The sequence below is a fragment of the Ambystoma mexicanum genome, chromosome 1q (assembly GCF_040938575.1).
Source record: "Ambystoma mexicanum isolate Mex_15411 chromosome 1q, UKY_AmexF1_1, whole genome shotgun sequence".
NCBI lineage: Eukaryota > Metazoa > Chordata > Amphibia > Caudata > Ambystomatidae > Ambystoma > Ambystoma mexicanum.
In genome coordinates, this window is record NC_090922.1 from 1,219,984,935 (window position 1) to 1,220,007,788 (window position 22,854).

A 22,854-nucleotide genomic window follows, 5' to 3' on the forward strand; every position below is an offset into this window, starting at 1 on the left:
AGCAATCTCAAGAACTCGAACGCCGGGAGACTCTGGGCACGTTGAAACTTGTCCACCATCTGCAGAATGTGGTGAGCCCTCACCTGGGGAGGCAAACACTGCCCCAGGGATGTGTCTAGCACTGCCCCGATGTACTGGAGCCACAGGGTAGGTGTCACATGAGACTTCTTTAAGTTGAGGGAGAAGCCCAGCTTGTGAAGGGAGTGGCAGGTAACGTACAGATGATCCAGGACATGCTCGGGAGAGCGCGCTTTGATAAACCAATCGTCCAGGTAGGGGTAGACGTGAATCCCCCTTTTCCTGAGATGCACTGCCACCACCACCATCAGCTTGGTGAAGACCCTCGGGGCAGAGGTGAATCCGAACGGCAGGACCCGAAACTGAAAATGCGAGCCGCGAACCTCCGGTACTTCCTGTGCTTGGGATGAATCGGCACATGAAAGTAAGCATCCTTGAGGTCGAGAGACACCAACTAATTGAAGGGCCTGGAGGACTTGAGAAAGAGTAACCATCTTGAACTTGTCCTTCCTGAGGAGCCTGTTCAAAGCACGCAAGTCTATGATGGGTCTCAATCCTCTGTCTTTTTTCGGGATCAAAAAATATGGGGAATACCATCCCTTATTCCTCTCCGCTACATGTACCAGTTCTATGGCACCTTTCTCTAGCAGGGATAGGATTTTCTGCGCAAGGAGCGGATCCGGACGCTACAAATAGAGCTTCACCGGTGGATTGTCGTGAGGCCTCTGCCGGAAAGGAAGACAGTACCCGTGGGCTATGATCTCCAGAACCCACACATCTGAAGTAATGGCACACCATTCTACAAGATGCTGCGCCAGCCTTCCCCTAACCGGCGAACCATGGGACATGGCCTCATGACTGAGCGGAAGCGGCTGTGGCAGTGCCTGAGGGCAACGAGGCAACTGCCCGAGCTGCTTTGGCACCTCGAGTACCTTGCTTTCCACCTCTGCTACGGTGGCCCCTTTGACTGGCAGCTCCCCTCAATCTACCAAAGGAAGAGTAGTATCGAAAAGGAACCTCCCCTCCATTGCTGTCCCCTAGGCCGAAAAGGCAGAGGTTGATGCACTGCAACGCTCAAGGACTTTGCAGCAGCTTTGGAGGTCTGCAACCTCTCAAGGCTCTCGTCAGCCTTGCTGCCAAAAAGATGGACACCATCAAAGGGGATGTTGAGAAGCCGGGACTGTACATCAGGAGCAAACCCCGACTTCCGCAACCACGCAAACCTGCGTATCACGGTGCTCGCCGCCATGGACCAGCTGACACAGTCTGCCACGTCCAAACCTGACTAAACGGTTTCACACATGGCATCCTTGCCATCCTGAACGAGGGCAAGAAAACTATCCCGTTCCTCCCCTTTGGGACTATGTTCAGCCACCAACGACACAATTCCACAGAGTGTGCGTGAATCTTGCAAGGGCACAAACGGAGTTGGATGCCCTTAAAGCCATACCCCCAGAAGAAAATACCTTCTTCGCCCAACCATCAAAACGTTTGTCGTCCCTATCAGAAGGGATTGTAGGGTACGCAGCCTGCTTTACTGGGGCCGAAGCCACCTGCACCACCAAACTTTCCGGAGTAGGGTGCGTAGACAAGTAGCAGGGGGTCACCACTGGCTGGGCGGTATTTTTTCGGCAACGACTTATTCACTGCCGGGAGACTCTCCGGAGCAGTCCAAACCACCGCCACCCTTCTCTGTAAGGCCATATGAAATGGCAACACTAGGTCAGTGGGTGGACCTTGGTCCAAGATATTTGTCAGGCCATCCTGAAGAAAATCCACCGGTGGAGCAGACGACCCCAGATACTGCATCACCCTCGACATGAGGCGCCTGTACAAGGAGTCAGCATGTGTACCAGGCTCAGGTTTGCCAAACTCAACCTCCGGGGAGGAATCAAGACCACTTGCGTCATGTAAAGATTGACGAAGGTCTTCCAACTGGCTATGACCAGACAACAGGTATTCAGGAACCTCAGGAGCCACAACCCTGTCTTCATCAGACCCTTCCTCTACCTCTGAAATGTACTCCAAGGGTTGGAACAAGTCCACCCTGGGAGGAGGAACAGAGTATGGGTCAAATATAGGCCACACAGACTTGCTGAGCGCCTTTCTCGGAGCTTCCACAGCTCTCCGGGGCACCTCCGGCAAATTTTCCTCAAAAGGCGTTGAGGGTGCCGATGGGAGTGGCGTTGACGTCGACCGAGGCGCCGACAATTTCGACAACAGCTTTGAGGCTGGAGCCCCGAGCGTGTCCTTCGACGGCCTCGGCGCTGATGGCGTCGACGACTTCTTCGAAGGCCTCACAGGCTCCAACAGTCTCAACGGCTTCGGGGACCGGGACCCGGAGTGGGCACGGTGGTGACCATCCTTGTCCGATCGGGACCTCGACGGTTCCCGATGATCGCACCGACCGCCCGAGCCCGAAGGCATGCGAGCGGTGGCCCTAGCACATTCCTTTCTGGCATTTCTCGAAGGAGCGGACGGAACAGTGCTCTGTGATTCGAAAATCGCCATCATTTGTGGCGGAATTCGTCCCATTCGGCCGGAGACGAGTGTTTCGTGGGACAAGCCACCCAGAGTCTGGTGGAGTCCTCCGACGAGGACGGGGAGGCGACCGGTGACGGCGCTTCCGTGAATGCCTCACAGAGGCAGAGAAATGGTGGGACTCACTCCTAGAACGAGACCCCATGGATTTATCCCGACGCAGAGAGTCGCCCCTCAAATCGTTGGTCGAAAGTCCAGCAGATTTCGTCTTACAGGGTTTGGAATCCCTACCTACCGACAGCTTCTTCTGCTCCCGCAAGGCCTTCGACGTCAAAGACTGGCATTCGTCGCAGTCATCAGTGGCGTGGCTCTTGCTGAGGCACCAGAGGCAGATGTCGTGCAGGTCCGTAAGTGACATCTTGGAACCGCAGTCCTGACAGTTCTTGAAGCCCGACTTCGGGGTAGCAGAACACAAAAACATCTTTCTCGTAACAACAAGCGCGCCGAGATTTCGAAGCGAACACGTTTGTGGAAAAAACAGAACTGAGGCTACGGGCGTAGTGCATCCTACATATAGCATCCGGTGACGTCAACCGTCGGAGGAGGTCCTCGAGGGAGCGTATAGACATCATCGACGCAGGACGCCGAAAAAGTTTTCCGAAGCAGCACCACTGTGGTAATCAATGTCAAAAGATGTGGAATACGTCGGAGGACACAACCCCTCGAAGGGGCAATATGCAACCTGAAAATAAAAAGGATGTTCAAACAGGAGACGGCTATGCACTGAATTCTTATCTTTTTCCCTCAAATGTGGCACAGATGCCAAAGTGGATTTTTTGGGGATCCCAGTGAAAACCCCTCTATTTATAAAATAAATAACAATAACTTAATTAACATTTCCCACTCTACATCCTTATTCAGTGTAACCTTAGTGTTATCCTCCTCTGTGGGAGCTGCAATGTCAACCAACCCTGTCTTTAAGGGGTCAAAGATAGACCCTTAGCGTGGAATTGATAGAGTAAACCCCCCCACATCCTGCCTCGTACCACCTGTGGAGAAGGGCTAGGAGATGGCCACAGTGAGGGACACCTCCCTCCCCCCAGAGGTGGCCTTTGTCAGGCTGCCACCTCTTCTTCCCTGCTCATGTCAGGGTACTCACATCTCAATAACCATAACCATACATTAGCCTACTATGAATACAGAAACACAAAGACATTTCTAATATTGAACACACATTTACATTATATTACAAGGAGGTTGCTGCTGCAGTCAGCTACCCCTTTTCAGTGCTGTTTTTGGGATATTCGATGGGGTCTGCCTCTGGCATTGTCCTCCTCCTTGTGGTGCCACCAAATGGGGCACCACCTCACTGCTCAAAGCACACGCTCAATAAAGATCTACCCAGTGACCCCATTCATCAAGTGGGGCTGTTACCTCACAGCAATGCCCCCGCAGCAACAAGGATTTTCTTTAGTGTCTCCAGCCCCTGGGGGGATGCCAACGACACCACTGCACCTGTGGTGCTCCTGTTATTAAGCAGCTGGCCAGTGCCCTGGAAGGGCTGCCCAACTCATTGTGCCACAGTTTCTCTTCTGGCGGCGTCCCTTTTCCCATGGTGACGTCGCCCCTCTTCACAGTCGTGCCCAGGGGTATTAGCTGACTTGTGGGGTACCCCGCTCTCCTCTGCACCGGCAGTTTTTTTCTTTTTTAGGTCTGCTGCGGGGTTGTCCCCCGTATAGTGAATACAGGTTGCAGGGGACACACCCGCAGCCCTTTTTTTTTTTTTAATCGGGTGATGGCTGCGGAGGACACAACGCAACCCCTTCTCACAATATAGTGAGCAAAGGTGCGGGGGACACCCCTGGAGCCCCCAGCACCAAATGGTGATTTGGTTGAACTTTTCGGCCATTAGATTTTTCGAACGGCCGAAATTTGGCAAAGTCACGCATTCAGTATTTTTTTTTCGGTCATGCTCGTCAAAACCAACTGCCCAGATTGTTATGAAAAAATAAAACTAAGGAACCATCACTTGAATCGCTCTTCGCAATAGTCAGGTAACGTGTGTACTAGAGAAGATGAACAAGGCATTCAACAACTATTACAGGCAGCTGTAACAGCATGAAACCATCACAGGAAAGAGGCCCTTGGGATTGCTTGTAGGTAGCATATCGTGTCTAGGCAATGATGATGCATGTCTGCCTAACACATGGCGAGAGCGGTTTCCCTGCCGTATTTTTTAAAAGAAATCCTGAAACTGTAATCAATTGAAATAACACATGTGATGCTTCAAGGCTCTTTAATCAGAGGCACACTACACTAAAGAAAAGGAAGGGAACAAAAGCATGTGAAAACGACCAGCCAATCAGCCTGATTAAAACAGACTGCAAGAGAATAGTCATGAATCTAATCCATCCAAACCAAAGTGGTTCTGTAAGCGATAGGTAGGAAAGTGACTGAAAACATTAGAAGAATTTGAGGAATTCACTTCAGTGACCCAGACCCTATAGCAATTGTATCGCTTAACGAGGAAAATGTATTTGATAGGAAAGACTAGTGATATTTCTATTGCACTATGATGAAAATGGACATCGAGAATATTATACTGTGTTGATTAAAGACCTGTTTTAGGTCATCTCTTTAAAGGAACTTTTTATCATTCCCATGGACCATTCCACTCGATCATACCCATGACAATATTGAGGTCACAATGTAAGAGGCAGCAATGAAAACACAGCGGGTGTATGTGGGTGACCTCATACAGCTTAGAAGAAACACATTTCTATTCAGCGTTAGCCATTAACGCTAAATAGTGCAACATAAAGCCACAACAACTTTACAATTTTAATACACCAACCCCATTTTAAAATACCAGAAAGATTTTAAAAAGCTCTGCCTAACCTTCTAAGACTCTCACTTACAAACATCTGATATAAAATGAATGTCATTAAAATTCATAAATAAGCTATTGCTTCCCAAGCCTTTCGGAGTTCCAAATGAGCTCGAATGAAGGAAAGTCTGCATGCTCTAAGACACAGGATATTCTAGAGGAATGGAGAAATCAGCATACCATTTGTTGTTTCAAGGGCCTTACCCCGTGGAAATAAGAACGCTAATAAAGAGCCTTGCAGACATTTTTGTTCAAGATACGTAATTCAAACTTTTTACAGAAACTCAAAAATTATTTTAGACTGTATGTTCTGTGGAGGATGTAATGTGAGTTTTGGGATGTCAAACTTGTACCTTAGGTCATGTGTAATGAATTGCAGCAAAGTATTGTCACAAGGGTATAGAGGTGTATAAGGACAACACATAATACATGCCGCTTGCATGACACATGGTTGCAGTCCATTCAACGCTATGTAGCCAGGAGCAAGTTAATCTAGAGAAACCCCAAAGTGATGCAACTCTGCATTTTAGCGGCAATAACCAGTTTATCATAGATCAATCTAAAGCTGAATTAGAATATACCCTTAACAGAGCTCCAATTCCAACCCAGAGCAGAATGTCGAGTAAGGCGACCAATCAGTAAACAGTTGCATAACGCATGTGCCATCAGGGGCACTCTGACAAACACGTTTAATAACAATATTTAGTATGAGGTCAGAGAAAAAAAATATCATGGCGGTAATTGGTTGGAATGTGACAGGAGTGAAAAATAAACTTATGGTCCGGATTGGCTAAAAGGGCATGATGTGATCGGTTTGCCGGAAAGTTGGCCTACAGAAGACAGTTGACTATTAAAACATTTCAAGGAGTTTTTTGTATTCATATTAGGCGCAAAGCAAGTGCGGCCTGGATGTCCAAGTGCAGGTAGCACTACAGTGATCCGAAAGACACTTCTATATTGTGTAGAAAGATTGGCCAATGATAACAAAGAGTATTATATTTCTTCTGGATGCAAAGTGAGGCTCAGTGGATAGTCACATGATGGAGATATGATCATGCTGGGGCAAACTATTGCACATGCTATGGTGCTGCCAAACAGTCACAGCCTGTTGGTATTCCAGAAGACCAATAACAACCAACACCCTGGGCACAAGCATCCCATCCAAAACATTTGCTAGTCTTTTATTTGCTGCAGTGGGGAGGATTTGGAAACTGTCAGATTTGATCAGAAACTCTAGTTCTGCTGTATTCAAGTGCAGAATATTACACTCCTTTGGAAATCAGCAAACTTTCCCTCAGCGCAACACTGGCAACCAGAATGCAGTAATATCTTACTTTTAGAAAAGTTAACATATAAAGAGCGGGGGTGTTGTCACAATATTTGACCGAGGGTTGTTAGGCACATGAATTTGGGGAAAACTGACACTGTAATGCAACATACATTTATTTGTACTGCTACTATTATTCCAATAATGTATATTTTAGAAGTTAATTGCAGACTTGCACTTCAAATATAATTATGTTGATGTGTGATGTTTTGGATACTGCAAAAATAAAAACAAATATTTTTAATGTAAAAAAAAAAAACCCAATCACAATATATGAGAAACAAAATAGAAACTTTCCAAGTATAATTCAAAGAATTTGTTCAAAACTTTGGACGATAAACACATTTTTTCAAATACTGACAGATGCCACATTTACCTTTCATTTAAGAAAAGTCTGAAAATTCTGTGTGCAACAATATTTGAGGAGCATTAAAAAAAGCACAAGTTAGTTTTTTCTTTACACACCTTTTTCTACATTTCCACTGATTAACTTAGAAAATTATTTCTTACATGCACATTGGGAGGGTTGAATTCCAGATTATACACTCTTCCGCTTGATGGATGAACCCAACGTGTGTTCAGCCGGTCCTTTAGAGTCTCAAACGGGATGTTTAAACTGATCACTAGGTCCACGTCACATATTTTTTCAAGTGCTTCTGCTTGGACTAATGTTCTAGGAAAGCCTGCAATAGAATACGTAACAATATCAGGAGAAAATACAATACATTTATTTTATGAATTATAAATGTTCGTGGCAGTAAGTTTATACTTATGATGCCGATGATATCTGCAGACTTATCATGCAACGAAAGCCTTCTGGGGCCTCTGGCTCAGGCATTTTTACCAATGCAGTAATCAAAAAGAACCCTTATTTTTGGGCACCTTTATTGAACTGTTTCAAAAGATTTCTCCAGGGGTTCTCATCCCAGATTCTTGGAAGAAATCACTACTTTTTTTCAAGCACATTATCGCCTATTGGCAATTCTGGATGCATCTAGTAAGATCTATGATAGCATATTGCTGCTGTGGCATGCTAGAGGAAGGAGTCCGACAAAGCGGTAGTATGGTATGAACGCTTCTTTATTAAACAATAAGCAAAAAGGCCTAACTCTCCCTATTCTAAAGGATATTCCCTACATAAGGATAACTTGGGTGCTAGTCGTCAGGGTGGTTGTCCAAATGAAAAAGTCTGGTCCTCTGTCCAAAAAGTACCCAACTCTAGTCCTACCACTATACATACGGGAACAACAAAAATAGCACTAAGAGAATGACTCCATTCTCCTGATTAACTGATATCCACCATAGTGGTTGTGCTTTAACAGTCACAACTAAATGTTTGTGTTAGACAAGAATGTAGAACACCAGGAGAGCGATTCCCTTCTCCTGGTCCACCAGTTAGGCTTCTTGATGATGGTTTGACATCCTTTTGCTCTAGTTTCTGAATCAACAAAACAATATTGGGAAGCCAGGAGATGTACTGCTGTACTGCTTTCTCCTGGTTCACTTGGCTTTTGGTGACTTCTTACTAAGCTTTGCACTTCTCTCCAGGCTTCTTTCAGAGTTAACACAAATGCCCCCAAATCTTCTACTTTCCGTGATTCAATAGCTTTTGGATCTACTTTGTGGGAATATCTGAGATGAGGAAGATTACTCCCTAGGCTTACTTCCCTTTGCTTACAGTTACAATAAGTATTGTGAACACTCCAGAGTTTAAGTCCATTTGGGTTACTTTTATAACCATTACCGAGATGAGGGAGACCCATCCCGAAGCTTACTTCTCTTTGCCTGGTTTTACCACAATTATGGAAATGTGAGAGATCAATCCCGAGGCTTTAGTTTATTTATTTGTAAAGCGTTCCTGGCCCTGGGGCATATCTTTGTAAGAATTACTGAGACAAAGGAGATCACTCCTGATGCTTTCCTTACTCTCCCCAATCCATATCGAGTCTAGCATGGATCCCGTTACCTCTTTCAGCCTGGGACCACATCGCTGGTTCTTCCTGGGATGCTGGGGCTGCTCTTCTGTTTCTGTCATTTGCAACCACTCCTTCATCGCTTCGGTTCTGCAGGGTTTCCGGTTCTTCGATATCAGCGTTGTTAAGGGACCTGCTTGTCTACCTCCCCGAAGTCACGCCACTGTCAACCCATCTCCAACTTCTACTTTGATCGAGCCTCCTTCTGGCTCTCCAGGCTTCCCCCAACCTTCCAGCCACATCTTCTCGACCAAGGACTTGATTCTCCGTCCGGCGTCCTAGCTGAGGGGTTTAAACTTCCCGGGCAGGTGTGTGTCATGCTGGCTCAGTAGCTGGGTCCTCCCCAGTGTAGTGTTCTAGTCCCTTGTCTGTATCCAAGATGCATTCATCAGGCCTCCTCGGCGCTACCTCTTCCCAGTATCTTTGATATCGTATGAGTGAGAGTGAGTAGTTTGTATGACTCCTGTGATCTTCACAGTATTTTTTCAAAACTAGGAGTCAGGAGTCTGGTTTTACAGGAAGAAAACAAGGAGTGTCACAATAACGTACTGTAGTACTGTCAGAGATTTGTCTTACAGATTTTAGGGATTTTGAGGACTTAAAGGTAAGAGGATTAGGGAGTTCCACTATGGATCGGGAGTACCTATCCCAACAACGGGAGTCTCTCCCTGTGAGGTCCTCACACTTTTTACTACCCCTACAGAGACCATAGGGTGGCAGCCCTCAACTTCCTTGCCCCACAGGGAAGGGCTCACCCATGGGGAGAAGAGACGTGATCCCATGATTCGTCACACTGAGTGATCAGAGTTCCTGGGCAAACCATGAGCACTTATTACATAACCTTCTGACTTGTTTTCGTAGTGGATATGGTGCTTCTCACAATATTTGGACTCTGCAATACTTGATAAGAAGCGCTATAAACACTCCCACATTCTTGTTATACCTGGCCTTTATTGATTATATCACAGCTTTTGACTGTTAACCGGCAACAACAATGGGGGAAATCGATCAATTGGGCCTGCCTTGGGCCCCTTTGAATCGAATACACCAACTCTATAGTAAGACTTTGGTTTCTGTGAAATTAAACAATACAGAAAAATTGTCTTCCTTCATCAAAACAAATCACGGATTAAAGCAGGGGTGCGTACTTGCACTCCTATTTAATCTGTATATTTTATATATACATTAGGTGTTTCAAAATTCTAAGTCTTTTCCACCAAAAATTGGTAAACATGACATTTATTTGTATTTATTGTTTGCTTGGTAGGCGTTTATCGAACAAGTAAAATACTGTTTCAAAGGGCCCACAGGGTGCAGGGAGGGAACAAAGGAGTGCAATGCATTACAAAACACAATATTTAAGAGCATGGGGAGCAAAAGGGGAAGGGACAAACCTACTATGACCTGTGAGTATTCAGAATATGTAAGTGCAGCAAGGAAGAGGGCAGAGGGAGTAAGTGCTGGACAGTCTGAGCTCATGGGTGAGCCACCGATGAAGTGCTAGGATTCTTGAGTTGCTACACGGCCAGAGCCACGTTAGGTGTAAGTGCAAATCTCTGGGGCGGAGGGTGTGCCAATGCAAGTGCTGAGGGTAGACAGAAGCTGGGCCGATTGGGTGTGGAAGGCCAGAGGCCCGAGGATGCCTAAAGATCCCGGACACAAAAATCACAGCAACTGTGGGATTAGCACAGGAGAGTGGAAGGGAAGGAGGAGGTAAAGAGGAAAGTCTTAAGGAGCTAGCAGAATTTAAGAAAGTCCTGCTCAAGGCGCAGAGAGAGGGGGAGGCTGTTCCATAGGAGGGAGCCAGCTGATGAAAGCCAACAACCAACTACCCTCTGTTTAGAAAAACGCTTTACAGAGTATTTAGTCATATAAAGTTGAAGATAGTGCGGTCCCCGGGCCCAGGCAGCCTTTTTGATGATGCAGAGAGATTTAATCCGTGCAGCAACCGGGAGCCAGTGAAGACTTTTTAGGGCATGAGAGAGGCCGTCCCTGGGCTTAAGGCCAAGGATAAGTCTTGCTGCCATATTCTGGATTAGGTGGTGGAGGAGTCGCAGAGTGGAAGAAGGTAGATTCAGGAGGAAGCTATTGCAATAGGCAAGCCTAGAGAGAACCATGGCTCGGGTAACATTGAGTCTCTGGGTGAAAGTGAGAAAAGGGAGAACTCCTTTGAGAAGGAAGAGCTGAAAGTGGGACTTCTTGGCAATGTCCGGAGTGTGAGGGAGGAAGGAGAGAGAGGAGTCGAAGATAACGCCAAGGTTTTTGCTTCAGAAGAAGAAGCAGGGGGAGAGCCCAAGGAGGAAGGTCAGAGTAAAGGGAAGGAGGAGGGAGCAGGGGTCCTGATGGGAAGGATCTCAGTTTTACAGGCGTTGAGGCAGAGATCGCTGGAGATGCACCAGGATTGGATGGCAGATAGGCAGTCAGGGATGATGGAGGGTGCAAAAGGGTCAGCAGGAAGTATGAAAAAAAAGCAGTGTGTTGTCTGCCAAACACTGGAAGTTCGAGGAGATGAGGCGTGCAAGCAGAGCAAGATAGATATTAAAGAGCCAAGGCGAAAGCATAGAACCCTGGGGCACAACAAAGGTGGAGAAGGAAGTAGGAGAAGAGAAGGTGCCCAGGATGACTTGGGAAGAGCAGTCAGTAAGGAAGGATGTCAGCCAGTCCAGTTCCCGTTTCGAGTTACCAAGGGTATCGTGGAGCCTTCGTTTGAGGATGGAATGGTTGACTGTCTCAAAGGCAGAGGAGAGATAGAGAAAGATGAGGACAGCTGGGAAGTCCAGAGATGCGAGCAGTTCTTCACAGGTGTTCAGAAGAGCAGTTTCCGTGCCTCTGGATGCTCGGAATCCAGAAAAATGATTGTGGAGACCACCAACAGTTCGGTGTGTAAATTGAGTTGGGACAATGCCATCTTCTCCTGCAGCTTCCCGAGGAAGGGGGTGATGGAAAATAGGGCGGTAGTTGGCAGGGCAGGTAGGGTCTGCTGAAGGTTTTTTTATGGAGTGGGCACACAAAGGAGTGCTTAAGGGAGGAGGGGAAAGATCCAGTGTCAAAAGAGTGATGGCAGAAATCCGCGAGTGCAGGGGCAAGAGAGCCAATGTTATCCTTTATGGTCCTGGATGAGCAAGGTGAAACCTGTTTAGAGGAGACCTTCATGGAGCGGACAACTCTGGTAACTTCTTCAGGTGTGACAGGGGAGAAGGAGGAGAAGGAGGAAGGAAGAGGGTGGGGGGGCAAGTGCGGTAAGGGGGTGTGTGATGGGTTTTGAGGGTGTGTAGAAAGGTTATTCAGGATGTCCCGAGTTTTAGTGGCGAAATGTGTGCCAGTGCATTGCAGAGGGCCTGAGAAGGAGAAGGAGAGGAGGAGAATGCGGAAGGTTGGCTAGTTCTCTGCAGATCTTGAATAGTTCAGCCGTGTTGTTGGATGCACCGTAAACCTGTGCCTGTATGTGGGCTCTTTTCTTGGCATGGATAGAGAGTCTGTATGGCCTTTGGAGCAGGCGGCAGGCCAGTTTGTCGGAGGATGAGCCTGAGGTGCGCCATTTCCGTTCTGCCGCCCTGCACTTTCATTTCAGGGCTGCAAGTTCGGAGTCATACCAGGTGTTCCACTTAGAGGCAGGTTTCAGGCGGATTCTCATGACTGCGAAAAGAATGTCAAGAGTATTGGTGATAGAAAGGTGGAGGTTGCTGAGGGCATATTCAGAGTCAGAGGTCGGGGGGGTGAGGGAGGATGAAGGTGGAAGCGAAGGCAGCAGCTGACACTCGTTTCACCGGGCAGATATTAGCGAACAAGGTTGGCAGGGATTTTGTTGGGGTGGTGAGAGGGCCAAAGGGACCCAGGTGGGAGGAGCAGAGAGAATGGTCTGACCAGGAGAGTGGGGTGACTAGTGGGGGGAGAGAGAGGTCAGAGTGTATGAGCGCATTCAGAGTGTGTCCAGCTGAGTAAGTTGGCCCAGAAGGGAGAATGGAGAGGGAAAGTAGGGTGCAGAGGTCAGTGAAGAGGATAGATGCACAGCCAGGGGAGTCCAGTTGGATGTTGAAATCACCCAGGAGGAGGAGGTTGGAGGTGGATGAAAGTAAGGAAGAGCAGAAATCAGCCCATTCCGAGAGGAACAGGGTGGTGGCGCCTGTAGGCCGGTAAATGGTAGCAATGGTCAGGGGGGAGTTGGGAGAGATGACCAACTTGCAAACCAGGCTCTCAAAGGAAGAGTAGAGCTTGGTGGGTAAGATGGAAGCGGCAACCCACTCATGGAATATTAAGGCAACCCCCACCCGCCAGTGCAGTGAGGTGAGGTTGAGGCTTGGAGATTATATTGAAGCCATCAGGGAGGAGGGAGTCAAAAGCAGTGACCGAGCTGGCATTGAACCATGTCTCGGTCAGTGCAGTGTTTATTGTCTGAGCTGGTGTTAAGTGTTGCCAGGTGGAGGAGGTCTGTGCCTTTGAAGGTTTTCTGAGGTGGTGTACAGGGGAGTGGTACACCAGTCAGAGGAGGGAGCGAGAGAGTAGAAGGGTGAGATGCAGGAGAAGGAAGAAAGTTAATGAGAGAAGGCAGGATCCGGTCAAAGAGAAGGAGGTTGGGTTGTGGACCCTGAACTAGGATAGTGACTGTGTGATAAACATTAACGAAGCAATGTGAGGATGAGAAGCCGGCCAAGAAGACTTCCCACTTGGTGCCACTGTTAATGGTAGAGGATAAGGAAGGAGAGAGAGTGGAGATGAGATGGGGGTCCATAGATCTGGATAGATCTGGAGAGGGGACAGAGAAGAGTATATCAGTGAAAACCTCTCTAGAGGAAGCGCTGACATAAGTGTCTGCGTTGGGAAGTCCAGGGTTTGCACTCAAGATGTCTTTTTTGTGCTTTTTCCTACCGGACTTGGTGAGAGAGGGGGGATAGGTGATAGTGTAGCAGTTAGAGAAAATAGGAGAGATGGAGAGAGCCATAGGGGCGGCAGAGGACAGTTGAGGAATGAAAGAATAAGAGTTGCTGCAAAGCACAGTTCCAGCTAAACTCACCAGGTGGCCTAGTAGAAGTAGTCACAAAGGTATAAAGGCAAACCAGAAAGAAATAGAATTACAACAGGCAAGAGGTTCACAGATGAAAAAGTAAACACATGCAAAATCTTTTATTTGTTATTTTTAAAGGTGGCCTACATGCACTGGGTGAAGATGTGGGTGAGTTGCGGCAAGGCCAGGGCACAGTAAAAGGTTTGGGAGAGGTTAGTGGAGGAGTTCAGCCAAAGCTCACTTGCAGATCTGCAGGGCGCATAGATGTCCATGAATACAATAATATGGGAAAGTAGTAATTAGTCTGGAGGCCGAGACATAGTTTGAGGTGGGGTAGGACCTTCAGACAGGGGCCTTGGAATCGGGCCTTGGGAGGCGGGCCGACTTCACCTATCACCTGAATTGGCCTTTGATGGAAGAGGGGCCCAATCACAGGAGGGCTGTCCACCCCAAGGCAGGCACTCCAGTGCCTACAAATCCAGCGGCGGCCATGATGGAGTGGATGGGCCTCAACTGAAGCAAATGGATGGTAGAATGCACACAGGCACACAGCAGCAGTGCAGGGGGGAAAAAAACATTATTGCCTCTTCTATGCCGATGACATTGTGATCTTAGATCAGTCCTCTATAGGTTTTGCAGCAATGATTACATGCTCTTGCTGCTTATTTGAAAGCCAATTATCTCAAGACGAACCACTCAAAAATTAAGATACTTCCCATTCGGAAGGGAAAGTTGAAGCACAACTTCACATGGAGTATATACAGTTACAAAAATCGAGCAGGTTAAACAATATGTGTATTTGGGTGTTCCATTGTCCTGCACTGGTATTCGTACCAATTTGAAAAACCACATTATCCCCAAAGCAACTAATAGATTTTGGTTAATTAAAAGCTTTATCCATACTTCTGGGGCTTTATCTGTACAAGATGTAATAAAATATATATATAAATCTAGTATAATTCCGGGATTAACATACAGCTTGGAAACCTCCATTGACAACTCAGCTTTCATGGCTCAAAACCCTTGAGGGCATAGCATGGCGTACTGCTTGGTCCTACCTCAGGGTTTCCCTGTAGAGGCTATCATATTCGAACAGGGGCTTATCTCATTATCTGCACTATTAAAAATAAAGCAGAGTCTGTTATACATAGAAAAGATCACTTATGAAGAAAACTCATTGTTAGGTTATTTTGGTAGCATACTCAGGAAGGGTAACAAAAATAATTATATATTAAAAAAATCATTATAGATTAAAAACACAACTAACAGACAGAGCTCATTGTTGGGACTGGAGCCTCAACACAGACTACTAAGTGACTAAGGAACATTGGGCCTCATTATGAGTCCGGCGGTAGCCGAGGCGGTATTACCATTCCGCCTCCGTGATTCCCGGAATTACCGGGGCATTACAACCCCAGTGTCCTGGGAATTCCGGAGGCAGAATGGTGTAAATCCCCATTCCCACTGAGTCCTTTGGGACTCAATGGGAATGGGGATCATGGAAACACCGGCACCATCTCGTGATGGTGCCGGTGTTTCCTCGTCTGCCTGCAGGCGGGCGGAGGTAAACCCGCCAGGTCGGCCTGGCGGGAACGCCACCTCCCGCCTGCAGGACTCGTGATCAGGCGGTCCGGAATGAACAGTGGTGGCGTGTTTACCGCCACTGTTATTTCCGGACCGCCCAACCTGTAATGAGGCCCATTGACTTCGTTTCTGACACAAAACTTCACATATCTAACCCCTGCCAAATATGTAATAAATATCTGGTTTAACTTATTCGCATGTCTGATGGTTATTGGTCCTCGACATAACACACCGCATGAGGCACGTTTCATCAGGCGGATCTTGAGACTACTCGCCACTTAATGATGCAATGTACAGTTCTAGAGCTGGTATACAGAATGCACTACGTTAAGTATGTCCATGATTTCAGGCAGATTCTGGCCATATACGTTATCAAGTAAATCAGTCATATTTTGGAGCGCTAGTCATAAATTGTGGAAGCACACTGACTTGTTGGATCAAGCTTTCTACTTATAGTGTTGATATATCTCTCTCTCCTTTTATTAGCTCTTCCTTTTAAATTGTGAATTACTGCATATGTTATTTTTAAGGAATTGATTATTAATTTGGTACTAGAGCGAAAGGTTTATTCTAAACCAAAGTAAAATTTCAATACAAAATGTGAATAGAAGACAGTTCGAAAAGATGTGTTGTGCAACTCGGTCACATAATCACTACACTCTACTACTTGTAGACAGACCATGTTGACCATGAACAGTACTTCAGCATTTGCTTTACCGGCCAACACGCAATGTGCCCTTTGTCAAGATACTATAATACCATGCATTTCACCAACAAATTCCCACCCATTTAGTTCTTCCGCCAAGACAACTAACACTCCCAGGCTTCATAAGGACTGATTTGCAAACTCAGGCAAATTTACTTTTGTCTTAGTATTTAGGGATCCTATGCCTCTGCAGCATTATTGTCCTTTGGCTTCCTCATCTGAACCATTGTCCATGCTAGTGTGTATGCTTTACTGTTGTGGCCTTTTGTTTCTCGGTATGACCCATGGTGCATCAGTTTATATGAGTATGTTGAGTTTAGCAGTTTGCACAAGTGTGGGCATCAGGTGTTTGGTTGGGATAAGGGAATTGGAGTCCAGTACCTGTGGTGTGGCTGTTGCCAATACTACACTGTGTGCTTTTCACTTTTCAATGTGCCCTTGTTTTTAGCTGGGTGCTGGAGGTTGGACTGAACAAGATGCCTGCTTTTTGGTGCTGAGCACATCGGTTGTTATGGAGGTATTATGGGTGGGGTGCTGGCGTCGAGAGGCCACTTTGGGAATGCTTGCCCTTGCACAGTAAAAGAGACGTATCCTCTGAACTCATTCTTACTGTTTTCTGTAATCTTCTATGACTCCTTGCTTATATTTATATGAGGGGTTATGTGGGTGTGTGTCTGGTCTTGAGTGTGTAACCTGCTTGTAAGTTGTGAAAGGAAGTAAGGTGAGTGGTATCTTATCTTGGGTGTTAATATGAAATAGGTATGGTGCTGTGAGGTCTCACAAGTCCAGCTTTCATAGTAGGAGCATGATGATTAACGTGCAAGAATGACAGCTCACCAACTATTGGGTGAATGTCATGAGTGTATGATTTCATGGCGAGTCACTTGAAGCTGAGCTGATATGCCTGAGGCTGGGCCGGTGGCTATCTCTCCTGTGATAAAACTGAGTAACTGGATTCCTGCAACAAAATTAACACATCAACCATGTGCTCTGAAGCTCATACACCAAAATACAATGTGTGCATTTGGCATATTTAAAGTAATAAACTACCAATTAAAACATCACTTGCAATGACAGATTAGTAAAATAAATCCAGATACACCACATTATATTCCTTTCACTTATTCATACTTCAAAAAGAACCCACCCACTCATCTATTCACAAACACTACATGATCAAAGCAGGAAACAACTAACTTCATTTACAAATATATCACAAAAGTCCAACCCTCTTCAGAGTTTGCTGCATAAAATGAATATCCATGTATCATTCAAATATGTTATTTATGAGCCAACAAAACGAAAGAATGAAAGTTTGATACACTAGGGGGCATGGGAACCCTTCCAGACCTGTGGCAGGAGGCCTACTCAGGCAAAAGTCAGAGCCAGCCCTTTCCCAGAGGCGGTGAGATTGATTTGCGGTCCAGTTCTGGAAACTCCCTCATGGGACTTGATCGTTAATGTGGATACCACGCACTCGCACAATACCTCCCAGTATATGTTTAGGCCCAAGTTCTCATTTGATTTTCAGGTCAGCACCTCTCACAATGCACCTCAACACAAACAAGAAAATCCGGACTGGAACAAGGGGAATGGAAACGAGAACAGAAATGAAATGGACTTGGATTTTTCTTGCCAAATTCTAATGACAGACCAAGCAATCTACCTACCAACCACACATAGAACCCAGGGGAATGGTGTGGCTACAGGAAAGTAACTAAGAGTAAGAAGGGAGCATTGCAGAAATCCAACCCAAAGCGATTTGGAAGCAAAACCCACAGCACATGAAGAAATCCATGAGGAAACTAAGGAGACTGAACCTGGCTGTTACCCTGCACATGGACACTGAAAAGGGGGCATGGCTAGGAGGGGGTTTCAAAGCTTTGCATCTGTGTAATCAAACCCCTGGGAAACGAATAGCCACAGATTGGTCCACAGAGTCCAGTGTGCACTGGAACCAATGAAGGGGTGAGGGCTAGAACCAGGAAAAGAACATTAAAAGGCGAGTGAATGAGAGATGGGGTGTGGTTTGTAGGGGTGAGGTCAGAAAGTGTGGAAGTGGACTGAGTCTAGGTGGGGGAAGATGGTGGAGCAAAGTGCTGAAGAACTGGCAGTGAAGCTGGTGTATGAATTGGTTGTGACAGAGTGGTTGCAGCTGAGTTTTGTGTAGGAGTGTAAAAGCTGAGTGAGAAAGAGAGAAAGATGGTGAGGGAGAAGTGAAGGGGAATTAGAGAAAATGTGAGCGTGATAGAGTGTATGTTAGGAGGGTGTGGAGAGAGTGCAAGGCAGTGGTGAGGGTGGAGTGAAGTGGGGTAGTTGGAAGAACTAGTTAGAGGGAGTGTGGTAAGATTAGGGCATGAGGTGCAGACAGGGGATTGTGTCTAGTAGAAAGGTGAGGAGTCTAGCAGAGTGTTGAGAGGAAGATTTGAGGACAGGGGTGTGGAGAAAGAGAGGAGAAGAGAATAGAGACATCGGATGGATAGAAGGGGAGAGAGAGAGAGAGGCGAGGAAGAAAGCAGATGCTGTGTGAGAAGGATGAGGAAGGTAAGGAGTAGGGCAATCAAGGAAAGGAGTGGGAGGGAGGGCGTGGGTGAGAAAATTGACGAGGGTGTGTTACAGGCACAAGAAAACCATAATTTGTTGTTGGGTTAGGGAACACAAATACCCCAGAAGAAGCCAAATAGATTAGGCTTTTTGCATTTAAGTCCTCACCTACAGCTAGATTTAGACAGTAGGTGTTACCGATTGCTAACCGGAAACCATGGGGTTAGGGCACCTGGGTTAGTGTGCAGGGAGCCCATTAGTGTGTCCTGTCCAGAATAAAAGATAATATATTTTTTTTTAAAAGTGATTTATATCCTTTTGAAAATAATTATTGAACCATTCCTCAAAGTCTGCAAGGTTCCATCTGTTAATATCCCACAAAAATATTACCATACAAGAAAGGTGCCATATTTCTGCAGCAATATTAACCCATTAAACCTGCGGGGGACACCCCCGCTCTCATTTACCTCCAAAATTAACCCCACTAATAATATGGCGATATTATAGGTGGGAATATTATTACCTGATACTGTCTGGAAGCTATTGGAGATATCTACAGCACCATTCACAAAATAATCTGCACATACAAAAAAAAAACCAATACTAAAAAATTGAGGAAAATGGTGCACACATACTTAGAATCTTGGTCCTGAAAAATAATGTGAAAACCTAATTCACATACACACAATTTATACAATAATCCCCTATAAGAAATGAAGTTAAGGTTACTATAAAACCGTGAAGTCTATAAATTCTCAGAATGCCAATGTTAAAATGTAACCTATTAAACACACAAAACAACAAAATACAACATTAAAACCAACACTGCTGGAACCGTACTTCTCCCTCACGTGGTAAGTATAACGAGATCACCACAGAATCATCTTCAAAAGGTACACTAGCAAAACATGCATATAAAATAAAAATTACATTTTAAAAAACACACAAATACATGAAAATATACACCTTATGCTATATGACCCCAAAGGATACATCCACAATCACACCTTATTAAATTACCTCAAATGTACACCTACAATTACTAAAACTCCTACTCACATAATATACTCTTACTAACATCTTCGTACCACACTTACTTAAAATGCAACTAACATTCTATGACAAGACAGGAGGCTCGCATTATGCTTTATACTTTCTTTAATACTGCCATATCAGCATTTTAAAACTTTAACTTTATGTTTTAGTTTTTCTTGCATGTTACTTGGAAAAAAACAAAAACAAAATTCAAACTGGGTTCTAGAAACCACGCTTCCCATAATCCTGAGGCCTTTGTAGTCCTGACCTCCACCCTCGCACCAATCAGTGGCTAGATCAGGGTATAAACACTCTCCCCCCTAGGTCCATTCCTCTTTCTTTTTGCTGCCATACTGAGATAAGTGTTATGTCTCATTATATGCTCTATAAAAGTTAGCAATTGCCTATTTGAATATAATAGATATTAGAATGCGTTACTATCAATAATATTTTAGATGATAGAATGACAAGTGTTCATTTAACAGCGTTTGTAGCGTTCAGTGTATGAGGTGCCCGCGCGCGTGTATTACCCTTTACCAGTAGTAGTTGTAATTTCGAGAGGGAGGAGAAGCAGTGCGGAGCCGCGAGCAAAGCCGCTCACCTCTGGCAGCCGACCCGTTCTCCTGAGGCGTATGCGCAAATTCGCACACGCAAGCTCTAGGACCCTGTAGCGGCCTGCATACACACGTATAAGCGGAGGCGGCTCTCACCGCCGAACACGGAGTACATTAGGACCCAGCGAGGCAGATCCTGCCTCCGAACCTTCCCGTCATGCTCCACGTCCCTTTAACACTCGTTTTCGCGCTTATATAGCGAAACGGAGCAGGGAGGCGTGTGAGTCAGTTCCTGAGAGGAATTTTTCCACAAAAAAAGGAAATCATTTTGTTGGAATTTTGCATGAACTGCAGAGAACATTGAACAGTTCACAGACAAGCTAGAAAGGCACAGAGTGCAGTTAAAGTGATTCAGAGCCTTAATTTACGGCTGACTCCCAAGAAGTTAGCTCTGCTAACAACATTCAATGGCTCACTCCTCGCACCCCAAAGATTCTCAGTCCACCACACCAGAGTGGAGTGAACCAGAGTGGAGTGAACAAGAGTGGGAAAAAGAGCCCACTTGGCAAGACACTGATTTATCCCTCAGCTTCAAGAGGGTTCTGGGAGATTCACTTTCACAAGCGGTCTCTCAGGGGGTGCAACCTTTGACTGAAAGTTTGGCAATGCTGGAAGCATGCATGGCGGAGCAGCAAGAACAGCTTGCAGCCAGGAAAAGACGGGCAGACAGCCCTGGGGAAGGGACATCAGCTGGAGACACTGAAAATAGGGATGAAAATAAGGGGTGTAAAAAAGCCCGAAAGAGCGCAGACTCTTTGACCCCCTCGGGCACAAAGGATAGGGTTAACTCTGTTCCCGAAAGCCAGAGCGACCCAGTCGCCAGATTGAAAGAAGCCTTTCTAGCAAAGTTGGCAGATGACCACAACAGACCCCCTGCCCCAGGGGTGGACAATTGAGGGGATTATGAAGAGGGATACGCCTCCGACAACGAAGGCGGCGAAGAAGATATTCCTCAACCCATTCCTCAAAATGTTCCCGAGGAGGAAGACAACATAATTGATATGTTTGACCCAGAGGCCATTAGACACCCAAAGTCATCCGAGTGGGTGCCCTCACCCACAGTAGCGTTATACATGTCACAACACATCAGGAAGCCGCTGGACAGAGAAGTCCGATCCCGCATGCGATCAGAATGTCCACGCCCTGAGCTGCCTGGGAAGCTGGCGGATACACCAGACCTGGACCCAAAGATGGTCACTTTTGTTACCAAATCCGCACAAGACATTAGGCAAGGTGTCGATCGAGCATGGAAAAGGTGTCAGGACAAACTCCTGGACTTAGCAGGACCACTGGCAAAAAATATGGACCTAGTGGAAAAGTCAAAAGACACTGGTATCCCGGTAGACAATCATACCCTGGGTAACTGGGCACAAAGAGCAGTATGCCTATTGGGTAACGCCAACTGCGCTCTCTCTTCGGAGAGGAGAAGAGGCGTCCTCCCAAAGATCGATAAAAAGCTCAGCGATCTAGCCACATATGAAGCGGGTGAAGGCGCCAAAGGCCTTCTTTTCGGAGAGGCCTTCATGAAGGAGATGTCCCAATTTGTTGGTACATACACAGCTCTCGAGAAAGCCCAGAGCTCTATCAGGAAGATATTTCGAGGGCGTGTTTTTGCTGGGACCGGACGATTCAGAGGTCACTCATCCGGTTGCTACAACTATCAAATAAGGCCTCAAGGCCCACCCGTGCAATATTGGGAAAACCGTCAGCAAGACACCTTTTTACCGGCCAGAGGAAGACATCCAAGAGGCCGTAGAGGAAGAGGTTTGTTCCGTCAGCCCGTGAGTACAACAAATATTCTGATCGGAGGGAGAACTCTCCGCTTTCTGAAAGAATGGCAAGCTTTATCAAGCGATGCTTGGGTTTTGCAAGCAGTAGCGGGTCTTCGCCTAGACTTCATAGGCATTCCGAGACAGGACAGAGAGCCGGCCCCCATTTGTATGCCGCGAGAAGAGAAAGTGCTTTTACAGAGCAAATTAAGCAAATTAGTGGAAAAGAACACAATAGAGCACGAGAGCACAGAAGGACAGGTTTTTCTCAGCAATATGTTCCTAGTGCGCAGAGGGGAAAAGATTAGTCCAGTCATAAACCTAAAAGATTTGAACAGTTGACTTGAATAAAATCATTTCAAGATGGAGGGCATACACCTCCTCCGAGACATATTGCGTTCAGGAGACTGGCTAGCCCGCCTAGATCTCAAGGACGCCTATCTAGCAATTCCGATAGCAGCAGCCTTTCGAAAGTACCTCCAGTTCCGATGGGAAGGAGAGATTTGGCATTTTGCATGCCTCCCGTTCTGGCTGGCTTAGGCTTTCGGGAACGTGATGAAACCAGTAGCTGCAGCTATCAGGGAGAGAGGTATTCGTATGATCATTTATCTGGACGATATCCTAGTGATGGGTTGCAGCAAAGAGACCCTCACGAGAGATGTGCAGTGGATATTCAGTTTCCTATCATCTCTGGGGTTCTTAGGAAATTTAGAGAAGTCCCAATTAGCACCAGTTCAGAAATTGGAATTTTTAGGCTTCACCATAGATACGGTGAAAGCGATTCTGGAGCTTCCAGGTCACAAAGTAAGAGCGATAAAGAAAGAGCTCAGGACAGTGACTGCAAAGCGAGTTATTTCGCTTCGGAATCTGGGCAGAATAGTGGGTCTACTAGCAGCTTCCATTCAAGCCATTTT

General features: G+C 46.3%; 1 protein-coding gene across 2 annotated transcripts in view; it reads right to left on the reverse strand.

Annotated features, from left to right (window-relative positions):
• AK4 (adenylate kinase 4) overlaps positions 1-22,854 on the reverse strand; it is a 499,316-nt gene that overhangs the window by 149,991 nt on the left and 326,471 nt on the right. For both annotated transcript variants that reach the window (XM_069641982.1, XM_069641983.1), the window contains exon 4: positions 7,224-7,396. In XM_069641982.1, the coding sequence (XP_069498083.1) occupies positions 7,224-7,396 (173 nt within the window). The remainder of the gene's footprint in view (positions 1-7,223; positions 7,397-22,854) is intronic.